The 27,246-nt window shown below is 48.0% G+C and overlaps 1 protein-coding gene across 3 annotated transcripts; it reads left to right on the top strand.

The window, feature by feature from the left end:
* The first annotated feature begins 595 nt into the window (after nt 1-595).
* Nucleotides 596-20,936, top strand: ANKRD35 (ankyrin repeat domain 35). Of its 3 annotated transcripts, XM_032151605.2 has the most exons (14): nt 596-704; nt 7,079-7,209; nt 7,988-8,076; nt 8,435-8,499; nt 9,613-9,670; nt 9,847-9,917; nt 10,242-10,348; nt 11,509-11,693; nt 12,332-12,369; nt 12,539-14,530; nt 19,125-19,214; nt 19,445-19,510; nt 20,105-20,210; nt 20,731-20,936. In XM_032151605.2, the coding sequence occupies exons 1-13, from the start codon at nt 666-668 to the stop codon at nt 20,165-20,167; spliced, it is 2,994 nt and encodes a 997-aa protein (XP_032007496.1). In that variant the 5' UTR covers nt 596-665; the 3' UTR covers nt 20,168-20,210; nt 20,731-20,936. The 3 variants fall into 3 exon arrangements, with proteins under 3 accessions (XP_032007496.1, XP_032007493.1, XP_032007495.1); XM_032151602.2 differs by lacking the exons at nt 9,613-9,670; nt 9,847-9,917; XM_032151604.1 differs by lacking the exons at nt 7,079-7,209; nt 7,988-8,076; nt 9,613-9,670; nt 9,847-9,917 and having other exon boundaries at nt 628-704.
* Nucleotides 20,937-27,246: the final 6,310 nt, after the last annotated feature.

The following is a 27,246-nucleotide window of genomic DNA, read 5'->3' as shown; positions in this document are numbered from 1 at the left end:
CGCATTATCTCTGCTCTGCTTAACACTACAGTCTCCTGTTTCCGAACTGCTCTCTTCAAATGCTCTTTTTTGCTTGGGTTTTTGGCCGGGGAATAGTGGCGGGGGCGAGGCGGGGGGAGTTGGCGGGGGCAGAGGTAACTTCACCAGTGATTAAATGCAAATGCGACAGTCCATGAGACCGAAGCCCACGGTAGAAGCCGGGACCCTCCTGCCTCTGGGGCCAGCTCTCCAAGGGGCGGGGGTGAGGCGGGGCTTGGGGCGGAGGCCCAGCCTGGAACTGCGGGTGGGGCGGGGCCAGGCCCAGGAGGCGTCTCAGCCGGAGCCCACCCGGTTCCTTTCCTGATTGAGCAGGTCGGATCCCAGGGTGGGTTCAGATTTGAAGGGCGAGATTCGAGGCCAAGCCCCCGTCACAGCCTAAGACTGCGTGCGGGCTTTTCTCCTCTGCAGGGGTGGGGTAGGGCAGGGCCAGGGGCGGAGTTTTGAGCCCAGCCCTTGGGTTCTTGCCTCTGATTGAGCAGGGCGGGTTCTGAGGCGGATCTTGGGGCGGGGCCCGCTCTGCTTTTTGACAGCTGTCTCTTGCACAGCCGCAGCCAAGTCCAGTGGGTTCGGGAACCTGTGGCCCGGCTCTCTGCGCGTCCCCATTCCCCGTGGCCCCGACGCCGGCCATGAAGCGTATCTTCTCTTGCTCCAGCTCACAGGTGGCGGTAGGTGCCAAAATGTGTGGGAGGATGGGGTTGGGGTCCCAGCTCTGTGGTGACAGAAGTCCTTAGTCCCGTCTCAATGCATCATCTCCTTTTCTTTTTATCAGTCTTTCTAGCTCTTCTGGTCTTGCAAGGAAGCCCGCCAGCTTTACCTTCCTCAAGACCCTGCTCCGCAGCTTCTGACTTGCCCTGCTCACCTCTACCCTCCCCAAGGCCCTTTCCCCTGGCCCCTTTCTTGTCCCCCTAGCATCTACACCCCCGATTTCTGGTTCGTTTTCTGCAACTCTGTCCCCTTCCCATGGCCCTGCCCCTACTTCTGCTCCATCTCCCAGTACCAAACCTCCCCCAAGCATCTTCCCTGGCCCCTGCCTGGCCTCAAGCTCCATTCTACACCACCAAGTCGTGCCCCAGAGCCCCATATTTCCCTGCCCTGTCCCCACAATCTTGCCTTCCACGTAGCTCTATCCTTAATGTTTCCTGTTAGTTCAACAAGCACTCCCAGCCCTGTGCCTTCTGCTAACCCTTTTTCACAATCTCCTCTGTCATTGCTTCCCTCCTGCCCCATGCCACTTCCACTCCCATCTCTCACCAGCACTGCTCTTCCTCAAACATCACTCCAAACCTTTTTCCAGTTGATGGTCCCACAACAGCAACCTTCTGTTCTCCCCTCCAACCTCTGCCCTACTCTGCCCAGTGGTCGCCAGTCCCACTTTTCCTCCTGCCTGCTTGCTGTGAGTTAATATTGCAGTCTGGTCAGCCTCACAGGCACTGCCAGAGGATGCACAGTTGCCTGACTGCTCCCCAAAGGACTGGGTGAGTTGCCTGCAGAGTCCACCCCAGCCAGTTCACTGCAGTGTCTGATCATCAGACTGGTTTTTGGGCCAGTCAAGGCTCAAGGCCTTCCTGCCTGCTTTTCCCCAGATTATTCATTTCTGAACACTTGCCCAGTTGTTTAGGAATGATACTCTCTGTTTCCTTTGGTTGAGTTGGGGGAAAGTGATGATGAGAGAAGAGGATAGAGCAGACTCAGAGTTCCCAGCAGAAGTCACTCTATTCCCCATGTTCTCCCAGAAAAAAAAAAAAACATAAGATTATAGAAGGTGGTAGCTTAGGGAGGGTATTGCTTCTTCTTCTCTAAAGATCTCTTACAGAGAGCCCCCTTATCTGGAAATGGAATTTCTGTAGAGGTTGGGGTTATGGCTAATTTAGAAGCAAATTAGCCAGCTACTTGTAGCAATATTGCTTTGCTAACTTGACTTAGTGGTATCGTTCATAAGGAAATATCAGAAATGTTCAATTAGCTCATTCTGCATGGGCAGGTTACAGAATCCTGGAAGCAAGCTATGAGGCAAGAGTATGAACTCTGTTGAGGCCTGTCCTTGTCCCACTTACATTTGCATCTCCACTTAGTTTCCACACATCGATCAACCAATCAAAAGATATTTACTATTATATGCACCAGAAACTGAGGCTGCCCAGACTCAGTCTTAACTCACAATGACTTTTTAGAAATTCATATGGACTCTTCCTTTGTTACTGAAAGTATTCAATGTTGCCTTTCCCTTACAGGTTTGTGGAGTCTGCCTGCTTCTTAGGAATAGGGAAACTCTTTCTTTCTTTCTGATCCCCCAAGGATTGGGCAGTACCTCCTTTCCAAGGTGCTGGAATGAGTGGGCTGGCTTTTGGAATTTGGAACCATCCCTCTGTCCTCCTTGACTCTAGCTGTACAGAGGTTTGACCATAAAGAATGACCACCCATTCTAAACTTTTAGTATAACAAGATCTTACTATAATGAGATTATGGGAAGTAAGTTGGATGGGTTTAGAATTATCTAGCTGGAAAAAAAACTGTCTCTTCAGACAGATTGGAGTCATAGAAAGCTTAAAAATAGGCCAGTTTCAGCTGCAAATTTGTTCCTCATGAAATTTCCCCACACTTCTCATGATAAATTCCTCCACTGTTTTGGGTGGCAAACTACTCTGGACCCATTTGTCAGAGAAGTAGTGTGGCAGTCTTTCTGGCCACTCCAAAAGTCTGGCTTCCCAGTCACACTGGAAGACTGCCTCTACCCATCTCCACTCACACACTAGGGTCCAGGGCCAGAGTCCTGCACCATCAGTCTGAGTAACGACTGAAAAAGCAGTGATCATTTTAAAGCTAATCTAAGTTACCAGTATATAGGAAAATCCACCCACACAAAAAACCCAACTCCTATAATCCCATTTTATTTTAGTCAAGTAGAGGATATCCTTGAGGGTATCTTACATATGAGCTTACTCTGCCTAGGTAGACCAGAAGTAGACCAGAAGAGAGCTTTAAATAATTGGCACTGGATCATCTGGGCGCAGTGGCTCACACCTGTAATCCCAGCACTTTGGGAGGCTGAGGCGGGTGGATCACCTGAGGTCAGGAGTTTGGGACCAGCATGGCCAACATGGCGACACCCTGTCTCCACTAAAAATACAAAAATTAGCTGGGCATGGTGGCAGGCACCTGTAATCCCAGCTACTTGGGAGGCTGAGGCAGGAGAATCGCTTGAACCTGGGAAGCGGAGGTTGCAGTGAGGCGAGATGTTGCCATTGCACTCCAGCCTGGGCAACAAGAGCAAGACTCCGTCTCAAAAAAAAAAATAAAAAAAAATAAAAAATTGGTACTGTCTACTGCAATTACAACATTGAGAATTAGGTCCTGGTTCCCCTTTCTGTTTCCACTCACCTGACCTACAGCAGAAGTCATTCCTTCTCTCTCTACTTGCTGGTGTGCTTCCATGTTATAGGATGCTTATAGGTACACAGACAGAGATATAAGGAGAAGGTACAATTACTTCTACAAAAGTCCTCTAATCTCAGCTATGGAAATACAAAGCTTATACTTATTGAGTCTGCTGATTAATTTGGTGATTGCTCCCTTGAGGCTGTGATGGTAATCTAGTGCCTCCTTTCCAAGGTGCTGGGGTAAGCTACAGACTGGATCTTAACATTTGAAAGCATCTCTCTGTCCTTTACTCCAGCTCTGCAGAGGCTTGGCCATGAAAAATTTCCACCCATTCTAAACGCTACTTAGTATAATGAGATTATAGGAAGTAAATTGGATGGATTTAGAACTATCTAGCTGGAAAGAAAAGTATCCAGGCCAGACGTGGTGGCTCACACCTATAATCCCAGTACTTTGGGAGGCTGAGGTGTGGAGGATCACTTGAGCCCAGAAGTTTTTGAGACCAGCCTGGGCAATGCAGTGAGACCTCATCTCTAAAAAAAAAAAAAAAAAAAAAAAAAATTACCTGGGTGTGGTGGAGCATGCCTGTAGTCCCAGATATTCAGAAGACTGAGGTGGGAGGATCACCTCAGCCCAGAGGTCAAGGCTGCAGTGAGCCATGATCATGCCACTGCACTTCAGCCTGGGCAACAAAGCAAGACTCTGTCTCAAAAAAAAAAAAAAAGAAAGAAAGAAAAAGAAAAAAGAAATAAAAAGAAGTGGAAAGGGCAGGGCGCAGTGGCTCACACCTGTAATCCCAGCACTTTGGGAGGCCGAGGAGGGCGGATCACGAGGTCAGGAGATTGAGACCATCCTGGCTAACATGGTGAAACCCTGTCTCTACTAAAAATACAAAAAATTATCCGGGCGTGGTGGCGGGCACCTGTAGTCCCAGCTACTCGGGAGGCTGAAGCAGGAGAATGGCGTGAATCTGGGAGGTGGAGGTTGCAGTGAGCCGAGACAGCGCCACTACACTCCAGCCTGGGCGACAGAGTGAGACTCCGTCTCAAAAAAAAAAAAAAGAAGTGGAAAGAAAAGTATGTATATTGCTAAGAAGCATCTTTACCCTCTGTACAGCTTGGCTGTTATTCGCTGGCTAATATCAGCAAGATCCCTTCCACTCTCCTGGCTGGAGAACAGGAACATCTGAGCCCAGGAACATCTAAAATGTGCTCAGGAAGGATGGATTGTGCATCTACTATGTGACAGACACCGAGCTAGATGCCTTATAGGTTGTTATAGTATTAGGAAACTGAGGTTCAGAGATGTTGTTACATGCCTAAATTCACAGAGGGAGGCAGTGTTAGAGTCAAGACTTGAAACAGAGAACTGCAGGTTGAGGTCAGCTGATGGCAGCACCCTGTCGTGGGGCATAGTTCTAGCTCTCTGCTTTCCTGGGGGTGGCCTGGTCTCCAAAGGGCATTAGAAAATGCGTTCTTACATGTCAGAGTCTGTTAGTATGTGAAGGAGTCATTTTGTTTATTTTGTCCTTTGAGAGTTAATCTGTTTGGAGACTCCATGCGACAGTAGAGTCTGAGACTCCATGCAGACAGTAGCCTGAGGGTGGGTGGCTTTGCCCTGGAGGCAACTTGAGACTGTTTATCTGGAAATAAGTAAACCTGTTTCTATAGCTTGTAGTAGTGTGGTCTGGTGTGAGAGCTAGGATTTGGCATCAGGTAGCCTGGGTTCTTTTTTTGTTTGTTTGTTTGTTTGTTTGAGACGGAGTCTTGCTCTTGTCACCCAGGCTGGAGTGCAATGGCGCAATCTCAGCTCACTGCAACCTCCACTTCCCAGCTTCAAGCAATTTTCCTGCCTCAGCCTCCTGAGTAGCTGGGATTACAGGTGCTGGCCACCACCCCCAGCTAATTTTTTGTATTTTTAGTAGAGACGGGGTTTCACCATGTTGGCCAAGCTGGTCTTGAACTCCTGACCTCAGGTGATCCACCCGCCTCGGCCTCCCAAAGTGCTGGGATTGCAGGCGTGAACCACCGCACCCAGCCATGGCCTGGATTCTAATTCCAATTTTGCCACTCTTTTTCGTGATCTTGAATGGTTATCTAATCTCGGTATACTTCCGTTTCTTCTGTCAAAGAGTTGGAATAATAGCCCTAGCTACTTTCCAGGGATGTTGAGAGACTAATTGAAATAGCACGTGAAAGGACTGTGGGAAGTTACAACTTCTGTACAGAAGTATTACCTCAGAATCCATCTACCTTAGATAATTTTATGGTTTGGATATTTAAAGCTTTCCTGTGGTTGATTAATAATTTGCCCTGGCTACATAAACAGTGTTTGAAAATGAGTTACTGGGCTTCCACAGACCCTATTTTTCTTCACCCCCTTCTATAGCCTCTTGTTGAGATTATACCTTATAAAATGCTATGTGCCACCACCAACCCCCAACTACTTCCTGTTTTGTTACAAGGATGCCATACATTTGTATGGCTCTTTACAGTTTATAAAGAGATTTTGTATATATTAGCTTGTTTAATAGTCACAGCATGATGAGGTAGTTGTTATTAGCCATATTTTATAGAAGCGGAAACAGGTTAAAGGTGTTTAATGGCTTACTTTAGGTCGCATAGCCGAGAATGTAGCTGAACTAGGTCCCAAACTCAGGCCAGCCAGCGAAATATTTGTCTGGCACCCCTTACATCAGACCACAGATCTTTGCATCTATCTCTTCCTTTTCATTCCCTTCTCTGGACAAAACCCGGCTTTTCTGTACTTTCAGCCCTGGGTGTTTTTACATAGCTGTCTCTTTTACGCCCTGTAACACTTCAATTATTGTAATTACCCTACCACCCGCAAAACCCAAGCTGGAATGATAGAACAATGCATGCCCAGGTGTGGCTGTTGTCTAGAGAGCTGCTCCCTGCCAGGGAAACTGGGAGGGAGGAGAAGGGGAGCTGCCTTTTGCTGCTTCCTCAAACATAACTAGAAACCTCTTTGCCTTTTGGTTGTTGTTGCCATGGAAAGGAGAGGGACGCTTGCCAAAGGGCCTAGATATGATACGGGAAAACAGAAACTCTAGTTTCCTCTTTTAATTGTGGGGCCCAAAGCCAGTGAAAAGAGATGGAATGGTTAGGTATTGGAACTCCTAGCTGTAACTTGAAGCTCGGTGCCTTGATGTACTTCTCAAACAACTGACGACAAAGAGCAGAGCAGCAGGGTTTCAGGGGTGGAGGTGGTGGTAAGAGGCAACATGAGTCCTCAAGAGTGGTCACGTTGGTTCCATTTGCTCCAGCAAGACCTAGAGAGCAAAAGGGAAAGGATTGCTCTGAGGTTGGGCACTGAACAACAACTCTAATCATGATGACAAAAGGACATTTGAAATACTGTGCATTCAGCACTCAAATGATTTTTAATTCAGTGGTCCAGGGTCCTTCTGGCTCAGGCCTGGAAATAACCAGCAATAGTTCTCGGTGGCATATTAGCTGGTTAAGATTTAGCTAGGCCCACCTAAGAAGGACTAAATGATCTAGGATGTGTGACTTGTGGAAGAGAAAAAGGACCTAAGGGATGTTCCTTTTCTCTCATTTGGCATCCTAACCATTTGCCTGTTTTCTTTCTCCACACTACCCCCATGCCGTATATTCACACAACCTGTGGCTCTGACCAGGTGGAGAGATGGAACCGTCGTGATCAGAAGCTGCTGGAGGCAGTGCACAGGGGGGATGTGGGACGCGTGGCTGCCCTGGCCTCCAGAAAATCTGCCCGACCCACCAAGCTAGACTCGAACGGCCAGTCCCCGTAAGTCAGTCCTCCTGCCCCTGCCCCTTACATGTGGTTCCCTTTTGAAGCCCCCAAATCCAATATAACGTAGGACCAGGGAATGCCTACAACTTCAGAGCTCTTTTCATTGTCTTAATTAGCAAGCATATCAATAGTTTTTTTGCTACATATAAGTTCTACACAAAGTGGGGAAAGAAAATATTGTTCCTGAGCTCCATCCATCGCACACCCAGATTGACACCACTGACTTGTAAAGAACATAAAGCCCATTAAACAAACAGAAAATGAATATATACACTAAGTAGAGTGTTTCTTCATTGCACAAGTAGGAGGGTGTGTATGCTTGGGAAATTTGAAATGAAGTGGTAGCATGGGAGTCACATGGCTAGAGGGAGTAGTGATTAATCAAGGGAAATGTTATCCCTTGTCTCTACCCAAAGCCTTCGAATGTCCAGCCTTCACTCTGCTCTGGCTGACTCTTTCTGTGACACTTCCACTTCCGCTAAGGGTTCTGTGCTCAGAGAGGCAGGTAATTATGTGTTCCCTAGACACCCCTGCAATAGTCTGAGATTCCTTGAGACCTGTAGCTCTTATTTCTTCCTTGCTTTTAGCATCCTTTATGATTGGAGGCCATATAGACTTCTCTTTCTCAGAAATTCAAGCTAGGGGAGCTTCTTTTTCTGCTTTTAGGATTGGCTTTGGGGTAGGGAGCATACCAAGAAGGGCTTATCAAGATTCTCCCATTCCTCATCCCTGGTCCCTTTATCCTTCTGCCTCTCGGCCTTGATTCTGGCAGGTTTCATCTGGCAGCCTCCAAAGGCCTGACAGAATGTTTGACTATCCTGCTTGCAAATGGGGCTGACATCAACAGCAAGAATGAGGACGGTGAGTGAGCCGGAGCACCGGGCCACGCTGCTTGCTTGCCCCTGGTACAGCAGCAGTCGGGGGCGGTGCTGGGCCCTACTGGATGTTCCTGCTGTGGCCCCTTGCTTCTCTCCTCAGTAAGTTCTGGCCAGCATCCTTCCAGGAGTTCCCCTCCCTGTAAGCTGGGCACACCTCACCCCCACTCCCACCTTCATCACAGGTACCAGGCACTTGGGGAACAGGAATTTCTGGCCCCGTGTGGCTGAAAGCTTCTCTCCCTAATCTCCTGATTATCTGTGCGTCTCTTGCCTTCCCTCCCTGTGAGTCATCAGCATGCATGGGGCCACCTACCCTCCTTCTCCCCTTCTTTCTGTTCCAGGAAGCACTGCCCTACACTTGGCCACCATCTCCTGCCAGCCACAGTGTGTTAAGGTTCTGCTTCAGGTAAGAGCAGTCCCTTGATACTACTCTTGTGAAGGGAAGAAGTGGTCTCAGAGTTTTCTAACTTCATTTCAGACTTACAAGGAATAGTTGGCCAAATGTACTCACCTCTTCCCTAATAGAAGGGCTGATAATCATTTGTTTGCAAACATTTATTTAACACCTACTATGTGCAGGCACCATGTTTGATTCTGCCTTTGAGGGCAGGTTATAAAGCAGAGTTGCCAGGCACTATCAATTTTGTCATTAGCAGAGCCACTGCAGAGACTTCCTGCTGTGATGAGGGGCAAGAGGAAGGAGGACAGAGATGTTCAAATTAAACCAAAACCCTACTGTCTGTTTCTGAAGAGTTTATAGTCTAGTAGTATAAAGAGAAATATACATGTAAAATGACATGTGGATAATTTATAAATGAGTCTCCAAAAGTACAAAAGGCAGTTACCGGCCAGGTGCGTGGCTCATGCCTGTAATCCCAGACTTTGGGAGGCCGAGGCGGGCAGATCACAAGATCAGGAGATTGAGACCATCCTGGCTAACACGGTGAAACCCCATCTCTAATAAAAATACAAAAGATTAGCTGGGTGTGGTGGCATGTGCCTGTAGTCCCAGTTACTCGGGAGGCTGAGGCAGGAGAATCGCTTGAACCCAGGAGGCAGAGGTTGCAGTGATCCAAGATCGCACCACTGCACTCTAGCCTGGGCAACAGAGAGAGGAGACTCTGTCTCAAAAAAAAAAAAAAAAAAAAAAAAAAAAAAATCAGTTATCTTAACTGGCCATCAGGCAAATGGATGTTCTACTTTCGTTCTTCCTAATCCTTTCTAAATTTCACAATTATGTTTCTAAAGTACCAGCCATGGGGACATTGGGTGTCATTTTCCCTAACACGTTTATTACCATCTGATTTTTCTTAGCCCCTTGGTTTAGAAACCAGGGCTGATATTCAAGGCTGCCTATCATCAGCAATGAATGAAGTGGGCTTGCCTAGTAGCTAGCCTTCTCCAAAGTGGACCTCCTGCCCCTCCTCATATTACCATGGAAATTGGTGACCCAGTGGGGGTATGGGATGAGGATGTTAACGCCAAGCTCCATGCTGCTTCCCTTTGTGGCCATTTGCAGCATGGTGCTAATGAAGATGCTGTGGATGCAGAAAACCGTAGTCCATTGCACTGGGCAGGTGTGTGCAGGGGACTCATGGGAACAGGGCTGCAGAGACTACAGGGTGGGAAAGGGGAGGTGTAAGGAGGGAAGGGCAGCCAGGGCCAACCAATGAAATGGTCAGAAGGGATGTTGGGTCATAGTCTGAGTAGGCTTTCTTCATGCTTCCCCTCAACCCAATCAACTCCTCCCCAGCCTCCTCTGGCTGTGCCTCAAGTGTGCTCCTGCTGTGTGACCACGAAGCCTTCCTGGACGTGTTGGATAATGTGAGTGTCAGATGGGCAAGTGGGCAGTGTCCTACACAGAAGGGCTGCTGCTCTCTCTGAGCTTGATTGGCCAACTTCCATGACCTAGGGTTGTGTTAGCACCACCCTTCTCTTCCTTCTCCTCCTGCTTCTCCTCTTCTTCCTCACAGAGAGGTTAAGCCTTATCTTCTGGAGAGCTTCTAACCCTCCAAAAGGGAGTGTTCAGACTCAAGATATAGGCTTTTATTTTTTTTGGACAGGTGTGAGGGGAGGGGAGCCGGTAGGATTGTGTCAAGCCTCTGCAGTCCCTGGCTCCTCATGAACTCCTTCCTACAATCTGTGCAGGATGGACGTACACCTCTGATGATCGCATCGCTGGGTGGGCACGCAGCTATCTGCTCACAACTGCTGCAGCGAGGCGCCCGAGTTAATGTTACAGACAAGAATGACAAGTGAGTCCCCCTCGTCTACCCACCCCAATTCCCATGCCTGACCAATTTAGAAAGAAGCCAGTGGGCAACGTGTGTGTGTGTGTGTGTGTGTGTGTGTGTGTGTGTGTGTGTGTGTTGGGGAAGAAGTCAGATTGGTCTTTGTGTTCTTGGGAACCTCATTCCTTCCCAGTGGAGATTCTGAAGAGCTCTGCCTGCTGCCACCACCGTCTTCATAGATAGATGACCCCAGAAGTAGAATCGATACTTTCGGACCCATTGGCTGAATTTACTGGTTTTCAAATTATCTTTTAAGCAAGAGGATCTTTTTTTCCAATAAAAAATATATGTAGAATCCCTGTAATCTCAGCACTTTGGGAGGCTGAGGCAGGTGGATCACGAGGTCAAGAGATCGAGACCATCCTAGCTAACATGGTGAAACCCTGTCTCTACTAAACATACAAAAAATTGGTCAGACATGGTAGTGGGTGCCTGTAGTCCCAGCTACTTGGGAAGCTGAGGCAGGAAAATGGCATGAACCTGGGAGGTGGAGGTTGCAGTCAGCCAAGATTGCACCACTGCACTCCAGCCTGGGCGACAGAGGAGCGAGACTCCGTCTCAAAAAAAAAAAAAAAAAAGTGTGTAGAATCTTGATATACAGAGCAGATAAAAACGGAGTTCATCCAGTTGGCCCCCTGATTTCTGTTCCTGCAGCTCTAAGGAATGGCATTTGAAAAGTCTAGTCCAGGCCCAGTGCAGTGGCTCACACCTGTAATCCCAGCACTTTGGGAGGCTGAGGCGGGCGGATCACCTGAGGTCAGGAGTTCAAGACCAGCCTGACCAACATGGAGAAACTCTGTCTCTACTAAAAATACAAAATTAGCCGGGTGTGGTGGTGCATGGCTGTAATCCCAGCTACTCAGGAGGTTGAGGCACGAGAATCGCTTGAACCTGGGAGGCAGAGGTTGTAGTAAGCCGAGATCATGCCATTGCACTCCAGCCTGGGCAACAAGAGTGAAACTCCGTCTCAAAAAAAAAAAAGAGAAGTCTAGTCTGGTCTAATGTTGGTCTGTTGTTCTCCTGACCCCACTGAGTGAGAGCTTACCCTGTGAGTGGAATGTCTGGAACCAGGACTTCTGGGTTCCACGGGGAACGTCTATGCTCAGATTTGTCTCAACCCACAGATCGGCTTTGATCCTGGCCTGTGAGAAGGGCAGTGCTGAGGTGGCTGAACTGCTCCTGAGCCATGGAGCAGACGCGGGGGCTGTGGACAGCACAGGGCATGATGCTCTGCACTATGCTCTGCACACACAAGACCAGTCACTGTGGAGGCTGCTACAGCAGGCCCTGAACCGGCGGCGGCGGGGCGGTAAAGGCCCTTTTGTAACTTCCATGTTCTCCTTGATAGTCTAGAATCAGAGAAGTTTCTTAGAGTCCCATTTGTTTCCATGGAAGTAATCTATCTGACAAATAATCGTCACCTGAATTGAGAGTTTATGTATTTATTGCTGCTACTGTGAAAAGACCCCAAATCCCCATCCTGAAAGTATGATCACAAAGTTCTTTAATGCAGCCTGGTCTCTCACTGAGGACAACTCTGGCTAGTGTTGTTTCTGGCATTTATGAGTTGTGATTGTACACCTATTTGTGTGATTTGTTGGTCACTCTCTCTTTCCTCTACCAGATTGTAACCCCCTTAGATGATAGGTCATTTCTGTTTTGCTCACCATTGAAGTTCCAGTGCTTATTAAAGTGCCGGACACAGTGACCAATAAATAAATAAGCGAACAAAATGAATGAAGTGGCCCATTTCTGGGACAGGAAACCAAAGTTGCTGGATAGTTAGGGATCCACTAAACAAGATTGGCTTCTGGCACCAGGAAGATGTGCGGTGAGATTAATCACAGAGAGGCCACTCCTCTCAGAAAAAGTCTGAAGATAAGAATGTGGGCTAGAAGCACATGGAACTTGTCTTCTCTCTCATTTTCCTCATATCTTTTCTTATAGGTCAGAGGCTAGTCCAGCACCCAGATCTTGCATCCCAGGTAAGACCCTAAGTGCCTCCCCCTTTTGCTTTTGACACACCCCAGGCTATCCCACTGTGACTATTCCCAGTGGTCCTTGGGGTGTCAAGACATTTAAGAGAAGAAAGGCACCGCTAGGGCTCAGTTCATTGCCTGGTGGCCACATTTTACTATTCTGTTTCCAACATAGGCCTCTCCCTCTGAGCCCCGGACAGGCTCTCCACCTAGAGCAGAGCCTGAAGAGGAGCAAGAGGAGAAGGAGGATGAAGACCCGTGCTCGGAGGAGTGGAGGCCGAAGTATGAAGAGGAGCAGAGGAAAGTTGTTCAGCTGGAGCAAGAGCTGGTGCAAAAGACAGAAGAGTGTAAGACTCAAGCTGCAGCCTATCTGGGCCTTGAGAACCAGATTCGAGAGCAGGTGCAGGAGCTAGGGCTCCTCCTATCCTGGGAGCCCAGAGCTTCAGGAAGGCAAGGCTCTAGTCTCCGGCCTGGAGGGGATGGCATGGAGCAGGGTTGTCCTATGGACCTGCTGGCTGAGCGTATACAAGAGCTAAAGAAGCAGCAGCAGGCAGCAGCCACAGTAAATCTAGTATTAGCTCCCAAGAAGACTGAGGACTCAGCCCCAGGAAAGATCCAGTATGAAGTCCATGGAAGGTCCCAACCAGAAGAACAGGGGCCGCCCCAGAGCCCAGCGTCTGAGACCATCAGGAAAGCCACAGGACAGCAACTGACTACCAATGGGGCACAGACCTTTGGCCCTGATCATGCTGACCAGCTGCCTGCTGGCCAGAAGGAGAGTTCCCAGGTTCTAGGAGTTGAACCAGGAGGCACAGTGGCTGAACCAGTGGGCCCAGCAGCCATGAACCAGCTTCTGCTACAACTAAGGGAGGAGCTTGCTGCAGTGTGGCGAGAAAAGGATGCTGCCCGGGGGGCTTTGTCAAGACCGGACATGGAGGGAGCCCTGGGGACTCCTCGTGCTGAGGCAGCAGCAGCTGCCTGGGAGAAGATGGAAGCCCGACTGGAGCGGGTGCTGGCAAGGCTGGAACGGGCAAAGGCAGGACTACAAGTGAAACCTGAGGTTCCTTCCCAGGAGTCCAGAGAGGGAGCCCTAAAGGCAGCCCCGGGGAGCATCAAAGAGGATGAAGAGAAGGAGAAAAGGGTTCCTGGGGCTGGCGGGGAGCCTCTAGGGGCCCCTGGAGGGGAAAAGGCCCTAGGAGGCCTGGCGAAGGTACAGCTGGAGAAGGAGATGTCAGTACTGAGACTGAGCAACAGTAACTTGCTGGAGGAGTTAGGGGAGTTGGGGCGGGAGCGGCAGAGGTTGCAGAGGGAGCTACAGTCCCTGAGCCAGCGGCTGCAGCGGGAGTTTGTGCCCAAGCCAGAGGCGCAGGTCCAGCTACAGCAGTTGCGACAGAGTGTGGGGCTGCTGACAAATGAACTGACCATGGAGAAGGAGGCCACAGAGAAGCTGCGGAAGCTCCTGGCCTCCCAAAGCAGCGGTCTCCGAGGGCTGTGGGACTGCCTTCCCCCAGACCTAGTGGGCAAGAGGAGTGCACAAAGCAAAGCAGCGGAGTCCCTGGAGGAGCTGCGGGCCTGCATCACCACCCTGGTGGATCGGCACCGGGAAGCCCAGCAGGTGCTGGCTCGGTTGCAAGAAGAAAACCAGCAGTTGCGGGGGTCCTTGTCCCAGTGTGGGGAGCCAGGCACCTCCTTAAAGGTCCCAGCATCCCCCCAAGTGGCCGCTCTGGAGCAAGACCTGGGGAAGCTGGAGGAAGAGCTGCGGGCAGTTCAAGCCACGATGAGCGGGAAGAGCCAGGAGATCGGAAAGCTGAAGCAGCTGCTCTACCAAGCCACAGAGGAAGTGGCTGAGCTAAGGGCCCGGGAGGCAGCTAGCCTACGGCAACACGAGAAAACTCGAGGTTCGCTGGTGGCCCAGGCGCAGGCTTGGGGCCAGGAGCTAAAGGCTCTGCTGGAAAAGTATAATACGGCCTGCCGGGAAATGGGTCGGCTGCGGGAGGCGGTGGCCGAGGAGCGCCGCCGGAGCGGGGACCTGGCCGCTCAGGCAGCCGAGCAAGAGCGCCAGGCCAGCGAGATGCGGGGGCGCTCCGAGCAGTTTGAGAAAACGGCAGAGCTGCTGAAAGAGAAGATGGAGCATCTCATTGGGGCTTGCCGAGACAAGGAGGCCAAGGTGAGCAGCTGAGGTAGCCCTGGGGAGCACTGGGGAAAGTTTCTGTGTATTTGGGAGTCTGCTAACCTGAATCCAGCAACCTTTGTTGCAGCAGTGGGTCAGATTAATACCCCAGAGCACCAGTCCTTTGCAGGGACCACACTACTATGTTCTCGTGGGTCTGAGGGAGTTGGTGAGATTGGAGGTGAGGTAAGGTATAAGTGGAAGAGAGAAGGGGGCTTAGGTACTAAAATTTGGCACCCAGATTCAGAAGCAGTGTGCTCAGGGCTGCCACCAGTGCAGCACCATCGTTTATTAGCATTTGGAGTTGAATTGCATATTAGCCTGGGAAGAGGCCTAATAGCATGATGGGTTGCTGTGGTTTTACTGAAGTTCTGAGGAGGTGACTCAGGAACTAATGAGTTAAGAAAGGTAGACCCAGCGATAGCTGCTCTTCCCGCCTCCACTTAAGAGTGGGTTCTACAAAACGATGTCCATTGGCAAAGAGGGCACCAATGCAAAGAAAAAAATCTTGAGGCTGGGCGCGGTGGCTCACGCCTGTAATCCCAGCACTTTGGGATGCCGAGGCGGGCGGATCACCTGAGGTCAGGAGTTCGAGACCAGCCTGACCAACATGGTGAAACCCCGTTTCTACTAAAAATACAAAAATTAGCTGGGCATGGTACAGGCACCTGTAATCCCAGCTACTCAGGAGGCTGAGGCAGGAGAATCGCTTGAACCAGAGAGGCAGAAGTAGCAGTGAGCCGAGATTGCACCATTGCACTCCAGCTTGGGCGACAGAGCAAGACTCTGTCTCAAAAAAAAAAAAAAGAAAAAAAAAAAAAAAAAAGAAAGAAAGAAAAAAAGCTTGAAAACCGCTATTAGATACCAGAGTTTCCTACTTAATGCTTGCTCTAAATGTGAGTCTACATGTTTCTATGAGACATGTTTTATGAACTCTAAATATCAATTTACACATGGATTTAGTAGTTCCAGACTTAACCGTGAAATGAATGATTTCACACTTATTATTAAAACTTGGATACATGGTCAAATTTAGAATGATTAAAAAATATAAAGAGGTCGGGCATGGTGGCTCACTTATGTAATCCCAGCACTTTGGGAGGCTGAGGTGGGTGGATCACCTGAGGTCAGGAGTTTGAGACCAGCCCGGCCAACACGGCAAAACCCCATCTCTACTAAAAATACAAAAATTAGCTGGGTGTGGTGGCATGTGCCTGTAATACCAGCTCCCAGGAGGCTGAGGCAGGAGAATCACTGGAACCTGGGAGATGGAGGTTGCAGTGAGCTGAGATCGCACCACTGCACTCCAGTCTGGGCAACAGAGCAAGACTCCTCCTCCTCCTCAAAAAAAAAAATTATATATATATATATATGAATGTATGTTTTCCATAGTGTGGAGTACATAAAAATAGAAGGAATGTTATCCAGAATAGGAATCAGTGTGGGTTGAGGTTAATTAAAGAAAGTATTTTTATGTTGCATTGAAGGAGAAGATGAAAGTAGACAATTGGGTAAAAGCAAATATAGTGTCATGGTTAAGAATGTGTTCTCGCCGGGCGCGGTGGCTCACGCCTGTAATCCCAGCACTTTGGGAGGCCGAGGCGGGCGGATCACGAGGTCAGGAGATCGAGACCACCCTAGCTAACACGGTGAAACCCCGTCTCCACTAAAAATACAAAAAATTAGCCACGCGAGGTGGCGGGCGCCTGTAGTCCCAGCTACTCGGGAGGCTGAGGCAGGAGAATGGTGTGAACCCCGGGGGGCGGAGCCTGCAGTGAGCCGAGATCGTGCCACTGCACTCCAGCCTGGGCGACAGCAAGACTCTGTCTAAAAAAAAAAAAAAAAAAAGAATGTGTTCTCTGGACCGAGGTTGTCTGATCTTGGGCAAGTTATTTAACATCTCTAGTCCTCAGTTTTCTTATCTATAAAATGAGGATAATAAAATGGTTGTGAAGATTACATTAAATAAGAAATTATATTTATTTAAAAGATTTGGGGCCGGGTGCAGTGGCTCACGCCTGTAATCCCAGCACTTTGGGAGGCTGAGGCAGGTGGATCACAAGGTCAGGAGATCGAGACCATCCTGGCTAACACGGTGAAAACCCGTCTCCACTAAAAATACAAAAAAAAATTCTCTGGGTGTGGTGGTGGGCGCCTGTAGTCCCAGCTACTCCGGAGGCCAAGGCAGGAGAATGGTGTGAGCCCGGGACGCGGAGCTTGCAGTGAGCTGAGATCGCGCCACTGCACTCCAGCCTAGGTGACAGAGCCAGACTCTGTCTTGAAAAAAAAAAAAAATTTGGAACTCTTGGCCCATGGTAAGTACTCAGTAAAAGGTAGCTATCATTATTCCTACTACCACTATTCCTATTACTGCTAGTTACCATTAACTGCATTTGTGCCTCTGCCTCAATAAGCCACAAGGACTCATCTCCATTTCCCTTAGTGGTCAGTAGCCAGGAGTAGGTTAGGATCTGGTACCAAGTTAAGAGCATGGGCCAAGGAGTCAAAGAGATTGTGGTTCAAATCATGATTCCATCACTTATTAGCTGTGTGATTTTGACAAATTACTTAATTCAGTCTCTTTATCTACAAAATGTAGATAATAATACTTCCCTCAGGTGGAGCACGGTGACTCATGCTTGTAATCCCAGCACTTTGGGAGGCCAAGGTTGATGGATCGCCTGAGCCCAGGAGTTTGAGACCAGCCTGGACAACATGGCAAAACCCCAACTCTACAAAAAAATACAAAAATTAGCTGAGTGTGGTGGCATGTGCCTGTTCCTGCGCTACTCAGGAGGCTGAGGTTGGCTTAAGCCCAGGATTTAGAGGTTGCAGTGAGCTGAGATCACATCACTGCACTCCAGCCTGGGTGACAGAGTGAGACCCTGCCTCCAAACACAAAACAGGCTGGGCGCAGTGGCTCATGCCTGTAATGCCAGCACTTTAAGAGGCTGAGGTGGGCGGATCACCTGAGGTCAGGAGTTCGAGACCAGCCTGGCCAACATAGTGAAACCCCGCCTCTACTAAAAATACAGAAATTATCTGAGTGTGGTGGCGCATGCCTATACTCCCATCTACTTGGGAGGCTGAAGCAGAAGAATCACTTGAACCTGGAGGCGGAGGCTGCAGTGAGCAGAGATGGTGTCACTGCACTCTAGCCTGGGCGACAGAGCAAGACTCAGTCTAAAAAACAAGAAAACAAACTTCCTTCAGAGAAGTATTGTTCCTCCCAGAAGAAAAGCTGTTTTTTACATTTTAAAAATTCTTAGGCCGGGCGTGGTGGCTCACGCTTGTAATCCCAGCACTTTGGGAGGCCGAGGCGGGCAGATCACGAGGTCAGGAAATCGAGACCACGGTGAAACCCCGTCTCTACTAAAAATACAAAAAATTAGCCGGGCGTGGTGGCGGGTGCCTGTAGTCCCAGCTACTCGGAGAGGCTGAGGCAGGAGAATGGCGTGAACCCGGGAGGCGGAGCTTGCAGTGAGCCGAGATTGCGCCACTGCACTCCAGCCTGGGCGACAGAGTAAGACTCCGTCTAAAAAAAAAAAAAAAAAAAAATTCTTTTAAGTTTTCAATGTTTTATCATATTTGATAACAGCTGTTTTTATTGGTTACAAAACCTAAGCCCATATACAAAATTAGGAACACATTTAGATGTCTCTTTTGAAAGAATATTTTAGTCTTTTTAAACTGTTTTTTTTTTTCTTTTTTTTTTGAGATGGAGTCTTGCTCTGTCGCCCAGGCTGGAGTGCAGTGGCGCAATCTCGGCTCACTGCAAGCTCTGCCTCCCGGGTTCAGGCCATTCTCCTGCCTCAGCCTCCCGAGTAGCTGGGACTACAGGCGCCCGCCACCACGCCCGGCTCATTTTTTTGTACTTTTAGTAGAAACGGGGTTTCACCGTGTTAGCCAGGATGGTCTCGATCTCCTGACCTCATGATCCGCCTGCCTCGGCCTCCCAAAGTGCTAGGATTAGAGGCGTGAGCCACCGCGCCTGGCCTAAACTGTTTTAAAAAAAATAAAAACAATGCAATTTTTAAACACTGTTTTGAAAACTTAAAAGTGCAGCAATTTAGTTAGTTTCCTTTATCTAGGAAATGGTGCAATTCCAATTCAAAACTGGTAAGGTCACAAATTGAATCAAGGAAATGCATACAAATGTCTGCACTACTTGATGCCAATGTTCACTTAAATGTTAGTTTGCACTTTAAAACATGAGAGGAAATAGGAATCATCACAGTAGAGGCCCAGTGTTAATCATAATGTGTGCAAATTTTAAAAGGTAACTGTCAGTTAAGTAAAGAAAGTCCAGAAGAAACTAAACTGGAAAGGGTATAGTTCACAATATCAAGAAGATTTGGACTTTTAAGGGTTTCACCAAAGTTTGTGACCTTAATTAGCTTTTACGTTGTTATTCCTACTTTTAGTGAACACCATGCAGAAGAAAAGCTGTTTTGAGTGTTAAATGAGACAATTTGTGTAAAATTGGCACATATTCAATACTCAGTAAAAGGAAGCTGACCTTGACCCCGGGTGGTGTTTGCGGGAGAAATGACTTGAGCCTCATTGGTTGCCTCTTTCCTCTTGGCCTCAGATCAAGGAGTTGCTGAAGAAACTGGAGCAGCTTTCAGAAGAGGTTCTAGCAATTCGGGGAGAAAATGCTCGCCTTGCCCTGCAGCTGCAGGTATGTTTTGGCTGTCAGGGATGGTGCTGGAGAAGAAGGTCGGCAGTGGAAGTGATGTATATGTGGGAGATATTCTAGGAATTACAGAGGCCTGGCTAGGCAGTGGTCCAGGATTGGCCAGTGATGGGCCAGCGAGCCTACCTGGTACTGCTAACCACTTCATTGTGTTGCTCCTCATGCATGGGTGACTGAGGGTGGACATGTGACTTCTCATTGATGTTCATTCCCAGGATTCCCAGAAGAACCATGAAGAGATCATCTCCACCTACAGGAATCATCTACTGAATGCTGCTCGGGTGAGCATGGTGGAGTTTTGAGGGAGATATAGACATAAAGCTGAGTATAGGGTATTGCATTTAGGGTCCCTCTCTCTTCTCCAGGGTCCCTGTACATACTTGCCATTTCTCAGAAAGCTGGATCCAGTGCTAGGTCTCTGATCTCATTTGGTGGATCAAGAGAGGTTGTGCATGAATGTGAGAAGGAGAGGTGTTTCCCCCTCCGTTTCAATTCCCTGGCCTATAGTAAGGACTTTTCCTGTCCCCGATACCCTTTCTCAGTCTCCTCCTGGAGCCACTTAGTCCTAAACAAGGAAGAAGAGGTGGGTGTCTTGCTCCCTTGATAGGAATAATAACTACAAAGAATGGAACACCTATTGTGTACCTGGTGCTTTACTTCATATTCATGGTTGTAATCCTCAGAGCAATCCTGAAAAGTAGACATCATTATCTTCCTTGTGAAGATAGGGAAAAAGCCATGGGGAAGTTAAATACTGTAAGTGAATGTATATAGTAAATAAATAGCCTTCCACTGTGCCACAGAACCTCTCCCTCGCCTCTCTCTCTCCATTTTCTGTTCTTCATCTCCTTTTCTTCCTTTCCTGCCATCTACAGGGCTACATGGAACATGAAGTGTACAATATCCTGCTGCGAATCCTTAGCATGGAAGAGGAGTGAGGCAGCCTCACTGTGTGCCCTCAGGGATACAAGATTCTCTGTTGTGAGTTGTGGGTTAAGGGTGATGAGGAAAGAAGCTTGGGAGAAAGGGCTTGGGAAAGGTGTATGGAATAAAATTAGTCCCTTTCGCCCCTGTGGTGGCTGACACTGGGGAGCCTTTTGGGGCATAGAGCATTTGAGGTGACTGAGAAGACAAACATGGAGAATCACTGGGTGGAGTCAGGAATCGGTGAGCAGGTGGACTAAGGGGGCTGACTTATGAGATGGAGACTGAAAAGAGGGGTTGGGTCTGGGGTAGGGAGATGCCAGTGAAAGATGAGTGATGGTAGGATAGTGGTACCCAGTTGTTCCTTAGGGCAGGACTCTACAAAATCCAGAATCTCTTCACTTTGATACCATTCATTCAAAGAGCAGTCATCCCCCAAACCTCCCCCCACCCCAGTGCAGATAGTCCCCTTCTCCATTCCAGATAGATGAGGGTCCCTTTTAGCATGTTGATATGAGTGGGAGGAGACTGAGGATACGGAATTGGGTGCATTTCATCTTTGAATTTCTTCTTTCAGGGAATAAGAAACCCTGGTTGACAGAGGCTTCATCAGGCTGTGGTGGGTGGGGGTGTTGGCCACTAGGGAATGGTATGGGCAGGGCTTCACCTGACATTACGGACCTCAGACCTGAGAACCTGGACCCTGGAATCAGCATGGATGAGACCAGAGGAGGTGTGGATGGAAACAAGCTCTATGGAAAATAAAGCATGAGGCAGGACGGGGCTGAGTGTATTTTTTTTTTTCTATAGGGGAGTGGGGAAAGGAATATCTTTCATCCCTTTATTCTTTTCTTTTTTTCCTGGAAAAAACATTAACAGTATATCTTTATTCTTAGAAACATTTTTTTACTAGTAGATTTTTTTTTTGAGGCAGAGTCTTGCTCTGTTGCCCAGGCTGGAGTGCAGTGGCACGATCTCGGCTCACTGCAACCTCTGCCTCCTGGGCTCAAGTGATTCTTGTGCCTCAGCCTCCCAAGTAGCTGGGATTACAGGCATGTGCCACCATGCCCGGGGATACAAGCAGATTTTGTTTTTTATTTTACAAATAGACTTTATTTTTAAAGCAGTTTTAGGTTCACAACAAAATTAAGCAGAAGGTACAGAGATTTTCATATATTCTCTGCCCCCAAACAGGCACTGCCTCTCCAATTATCAACATCCCTCACCAGAGTGGTGTATTTGTTATAACTGATGAACCTACACTGACACATTATTATCATTCAGAGTTCATAGTTTACATTAGAGTTCACTCTTGGTGTTATAGAGTCTATTGGTTTGGACACATTTATATTGATATATATCTGTCATTATATTATCTTTTTTTTGTTTTTGTTTGTTTGTTTGTTTTGAGGCGGGGTCTTACTCTTCTGCTCAGGCTGGAGTGCAGTGGCATGATCATAACTCACTGCAGCCTCAACTTCCTGGGCTCCAGTAATCCTCCAGCTCAGCCTCCCAAATAGCTGGGACTACAGGCGAGCACCACCACACCTGGCTGATTTTCCCGTATATTTAATAGATACCAAGTTTTGCCATGTTACCCAGGCTGGTCTCAAACTCCTGGACTCAAGTGATCCACCTGCCCCAGCTTCCCAAAGTGCTGGGGATTACAGGCATGAGTCACTGTGCCTGGCCATCTCTATATTATCATACAGAGTAGTTTCGCTGCCCTAAGAATCCTCTTTGCTCTGTCTGCTCATCTCCCCATCCCTGCTAACCCCTGGCAACCACTGATCTTTCTCCCGTCCCCAGTTGTGCTTAGTTGGAATTATACAGTATGTATCCTTTTCAGATTGGTTTCTTTGAGTTAGTAATATACATTTAAATTTCCTCCATGTCTTTCCATGGCTTGATAACTCACTTATTTTTAGTACTGAATAATATTCCATTGTCTGAATGTGTCACAATTTATTTATCCATTCACCTACTGAAGGACGTCTTGATCGTTTCCAAGCTTTGGCAATTTTTTTTTTTTTTTTCTTTTTTTAGCAGAGTCTCACTCTATCACCCAGGCTGGAGTGCAGTGGTGCGGTCTCAGCTCACTGTAACCTCCGCCTCCTGGGTTCATGCGATTCTCCTGCCTCAGCCTCCCGAGTAGCTGGGATTACAAGTGCATGCCACCACACCCAGCTAATTTTTTTGTATTTTAGTAGAGACGAGGTTTCACCATGTTGGCCAAGCAGTCTTGAACTCTTGACCTCAGGTGATCCACCCACCTCTGCCTCCCAAAGTGCTAGGATTACAGGCTTGAGCCACCATGCCTGGCCTTGGCAATTATTTAATTTGTTTTTGAATGAAATTCACAAATGGCCCTATAAGTCAGCAACTTTTAAACTTTTTGATCCCTAGTAAGAAATAAAAAAAAATTTTTTGAGACAGTCTCACTCGTCACCCCGGCTGGAGTGCAGTGGTGTGATCTCAGCTCACTGCATCCTCTGCCTCCTGGGTTCAAGCTATTCTCATGCCTCAGCCTCCTGAGTAGCTGGAATTATAGGTGCGCACCACCATCCGTGGCTAATTTTTGTACTTTTTGAAGACACAGGGTTTTGCCATGTTGGCCAGGCTGGTCTCAGACTCCTGGCCTCAAGTGATCCTCCTCCCTAAGTACTGGGATTACAGGTATGAGCCACTGCATCTGGCCAAGAAATACATTTTTTATCTTGTGTATACATACCTCAAATAATACTTTACTATTTCTCTTCTATTCTTTGCTAATATACTCCATCAAAATGCATCCACTAATGGGTCAAGACCCATGGTTTGAAAAATAGCCCTCAGTGAAAACGGGGTTTGACACTCTTCCTTTCCACTTTCTCAAATCTGTCACAACTCTAATCTTTTTTCTCTGCCATGGGACTGTTGAATCCATGATTTTTTTTTTTTTTAAAAGGGGAGATTGAGAGACCTGGATTTTCTTCAAGATATACTATCTAAAATATTTTATCAAGTGTTAAACAATGTGTCAATATTTGACACATATGGTCTCACTCTTCTTTTTTTTTTTTGAGACAGAGTCTCGCTCTGTCACCCAGGCTGGAGTGCAGTGGCGCAATCTCGGCTCACTGCAAGCTCCGCCTCCCGGGTTCACGCCATTCTTCTGCCTCAGCCTCTCCGAGTAGCTGGGACTACAGGCGCCCGCCACCACGCCCGGCTAATTTTTTGTATTTTTAGTAGAGACGGGGTTTCACCGTGGTCTCGATTTCCTGACCTCGTGATCCGCCCGCCTCGGCCTCCCAAAGTGCTGGGATTACAAGCGTGAGCCACCGCGCCCGGCCGGTCTCACTCTTCTTTGTGCCAGGTGACAAAAGGGATGAAAAGTCTGATTCCTGGGTAGAGGATAAAGGGATACCCAAGTTTCATTTTTGCCTGTGATTCCATTCTCAGACTGAAAAAAAAAAATGTATCTCTCTTGGCCACTTCCCCTGGGTCTCCTCCCCTGCCTGCCCTTCCACCAGCCAGGCTGTTAGGTGAAAATGAGGCAGTGAATTCCTCTAAAATCTGGAATTGCAGTTTGGTGGCCCGCACGCTGATCCCTCCCCATTCCTTCTCTCAGTCCACCCGCTGCTGGGTTACACTGGGTCAGACAGCAGTCGTTTTGGCAGTAAAGAGACTGGGTTGAGAAAAAAGAGTGGGGAGGGTCTGCCATGGAAGACGGGGGGGCTACACAAGGGCTGCAGAGGCCGGCTCCAGAGTTTGGCCAAGGGTGAAAAAGAGCATCTGAGATATCCGGATGAGATCCTAGAGAAGGTGCAGAGGTTTTATGTGGATGGGCATGGGACTGCTTTATGGCCAGGAAAATGGAAAAAGGAGGGATTGATGGAGAAAGGGAGAAGAGGTGCAGCTATTGAAGAAAGATCATCAAAAGGGTCTGAGTCATTTCTATTAAGGGGAACAGAACCTCTCCTTGCCTTCCTGCTCTCAATTACCAACGTATATTAAAGGACTATTACATTTCTTGTTATATATGACGTGTGGGGTGGGGAGAATGAAGAAACTATAGACAGAAGGGTCCAGAAAGGGGGAGATCATTGGGCTAAACTCAAGAATGAGTCAGGAAGCAGCTGTGGTAATGGAAGCCAGGACTTTGGCTCCGTCCGGGGCTCCTGGAAACTGATCCCAGGATGGGCTGAGTTATGGGAGTGGTGAGTGATGCTAATGTTAACATAGGAGTAGAAACTTCCTTAGCCCCTGGTTTTCCCAGTCTCCCTCCCTAAAACTCCACAAACTTACCTCAACAGCCCCAGTCTTAAAATTTTTCTTGAGTTTATAAATTTTTTTCCCCAAAGTAGCTCTAATCCTAATGTTCCCTTTATTCCTCCTGGGCTCTCTAACAGGACTTAGTAGGGAGTTATGATTCCTGCTTCACCTCCCCACTCCATTCCCCAGGCTTCAGATGTAGGAGTATGTGGGTGAAGGTAGGTGAAACCTGGTGGGCCGTGATCAGGTTCAGACTATGTTTTTGAATGCCTTCAATCTGGAACTTTGCTTCTGATTCACAGTTTCCCTCCTTTGGTAACATTAATTTATTAAACAGATATTTAAGGAGTCTACTATTTGTCAGGCACTGGGAATAGAGGCAGCACAGAAAACCTTCTTATCCTTTTGGAGCTTGCATGCAGGATAAGATTCAGGTGCCCTGGTTCCGTCATCCTGTAGGGATGCTAGAACTTATAACCTCAAATTAACTTTTTTCCAATTTATTTTTTCTCTCTTTCAATAACTTCAATAACCTCAAATTAATTTTTTTTTTAGATGGATTATTGCTCTGTCACCCAGGCTGGAGTGCAGTGGTGTGATCTCAGCTCACTGTAACCTCTGCCTCCCTGGTTCAAGTGATTCTCTCACCTCAGCCTCCCACATAGCTGGGACTACAGGCAGGCACCACCACGCCTGGCTAAGTTTTGTATTTTTGGTAGAGATGGGGTTTCACTATGTTGGCCAGGCTGGTCTTGAACTCCTGACCTCAAGTGATCCGCCTGCCGCGGCCTCCCAAAATGTTGGGATTACAGGCGTGAGCCACCATGCCTGGCCTTCAAATTAACTTTTTTCGTTTGTTTGTTTGTTTTTTGAGACGGAGTCTTGCTGTGTCGCCAGGCTGGAGTGCAGTGGCACGATCTCAGCTCACTGCAACCTCCGCCTCCCGGGTTCAAGCAATTCCCCTGCCTCAGCCTCCCAAGTAGCTGGGATTACAGGCACATGCCACCACGCCAGGCTAATTTTTTGTATTTTAGTAGAGACAGGGTTTCACCATGTTGGCCAAAATGGTCTCGATCTCCCGACCTCATGATCCGCCCACCTCGGCCTCCCAAAGTGCTGGGATTACAGGCGTGAGCCACTGCACCTGGCCCAAATTACTTTTACTTTTTTTTTTTTTTTTTTTTTTTTGAGACGGAGTCTTTCTCTGTCCCCCAGGCTGGAGTGCAGTGGCGCGATCTCGGCTCACCGCAACCTCCACCTCCTGGGTTCACGCCATTCTCCTGCCTCAGCCTCCCAAGTAGCTGGGAATACAGGCGCCCGCCAACACGCCCGGCTAATTTTTTTGTGTTTTTAGTAGAGACGGGGTTTCACCGTGTTAGCCAGGATGGTCTCGATCTCCTGACCTCGTGATCCGCCCGCCTCAGCCTCCCAAAGTGCTGGGATTACAGGCTTGAGCCACCGCGCCCGGCTCCAAATTAACTTTTAAAGGAGATTCCTCCTTCACGAAATCACTAGAACTCAAGGTGAGGTTTTCTCTTAAATTTTTACACCTTTATTTTATTTATTTATTTATTTATTTATTTATCTATTTATTTATTTATTTAGAGATGGAGTTTTGGTCTGTGCCAGGCTGGAGTGCAGTGGTGCAGTCTCAGCTCACTGCAACCTCTGCCTCCTGGGTTCAAGCAGTTCTCCTGCCTCAGCCTCCTGAGTAGCTGAAATTACAGGCATGCGCTGCCACGCCCGGCTAATTTTTTTGTATTTTTAGTAGAGACAGCGTTTCTCCATATTGACCAGGCTAGTCTCAAACTCCCGACCTCAGGTGATCCGCCCACCTCAGCCTCCCAAAGTGCTGGGATTACAGGCATGAGCCACCGCGCCCAGCATTTACAGCTTTATTTATTTTTATTTTTTATTTTATTTTTATTTTTATTTTTATTTTTTGAGACAGAGTCACTGTCACCCAGGCTGGAGTGCAGTGGCGCGATCTCGGCTCACTACAAGCTTCGCCTCCCAGGTTCACGCCATTCTCCTGCCTCAGCCTCTCTGAGTAGCTGGGACTACAGGAGCCCGCCACCATGCCCGGCTAATTTTTTGTATTTTTAGTAGAGACGTGGTTTTACCGTGGTCTCGATCTCCTGACCTCGTGATCCGCCCGCCTCATCCTCCCAAAGTGCTGGGATTACAAGCGTGAGCCACCGCACCTGGCCATTTACAGCTTTACTGACTTACAACTGATATACGTCAATATGTCTCTCCATGTAAAATGCATGTATTTGAAGTATACAATTTGATGTGTTTTCTTATGTATATACACCCATAAAACCATTACACAATCGAGATAATGAACGTATCCATCACTTCCGAAAGATCCCCCCTTTGTCTCTTTTTAATAATCCTCCCTACCTTCCTCATCCTGCAACTACTGAAAATTCTCAGAAATACAAACTATAGTAACTTTTGATCTAGAGGACTGAACAGAACAACAGCAAAAAAGATCTTAGGACCTGATGAAGACTCAGGTGTTGGAAGGGAGCAGCTGGAATTTAGAACTAGTTGAGTCTAAGTTTAGCTTGAAGCACTCACCAATTTGGGTAGCAAAGCAGCAAGGAAAGAATCTGAGTGTTAGGAGAGGGTGGCATCTTCCCTAGGGACAAAAACCACAAAGTAACTGGGCCTAGTTCCAGTTCAACAGGTGCCTGGGAATATCGGTAGGCTGGCACCTTCAATCTTTGGCCTGGGTAGGGTCTTATGAGGAGGATTATACTGAAGGCTTAAGCTAAATAAAAGGATTCTTCCTATTTATTAAAGCACTTTTTTTTGGTATGCTGATTATAGG

The sequence above is a fragment of the Hylobates moloch genome, unplaced genomic scaffold, assembly GCF_009828535.3.
Source record: "Hylobates moloch isolate HMO894 unplaced genomic scaffold, HMol_V3 SCAFFOLD_5, whole genome shotgun sequence".
Lineage (NCBI taxonomy): Eukaryota > Metazoa > Chordata > Mammalia > Primates > Hylobatidae > Hylobates > Hylobates moloch.
This window is presented reverse-complemented; position numbering and strand designations above follow the sequence as displayed.

Bases quoted from the DNA above. Each gene is read 5' to 3' on its own strand.
- ANKRD35 (XM_032151605.2), top strand. From the start codon at position 666: ATGAAGCGTATCTTCTCTTGCTCCAGCTCACAGGTGGCG. The intron at 19,215-19,444 runs GTATGTTTTGGC...GTTCATTCCCAG, and splicing joins GCCTTGCCCTGCAGCTGCAG to GATTCCCAGAAGAACCATGA. The intron at 19,511-20,104 runs GTGAGCATGGTG...TGCCATCTACAG, and splicing joins ATCTACTGAATGCTGCTCGG to GGCTACATGGAACATGAAGT.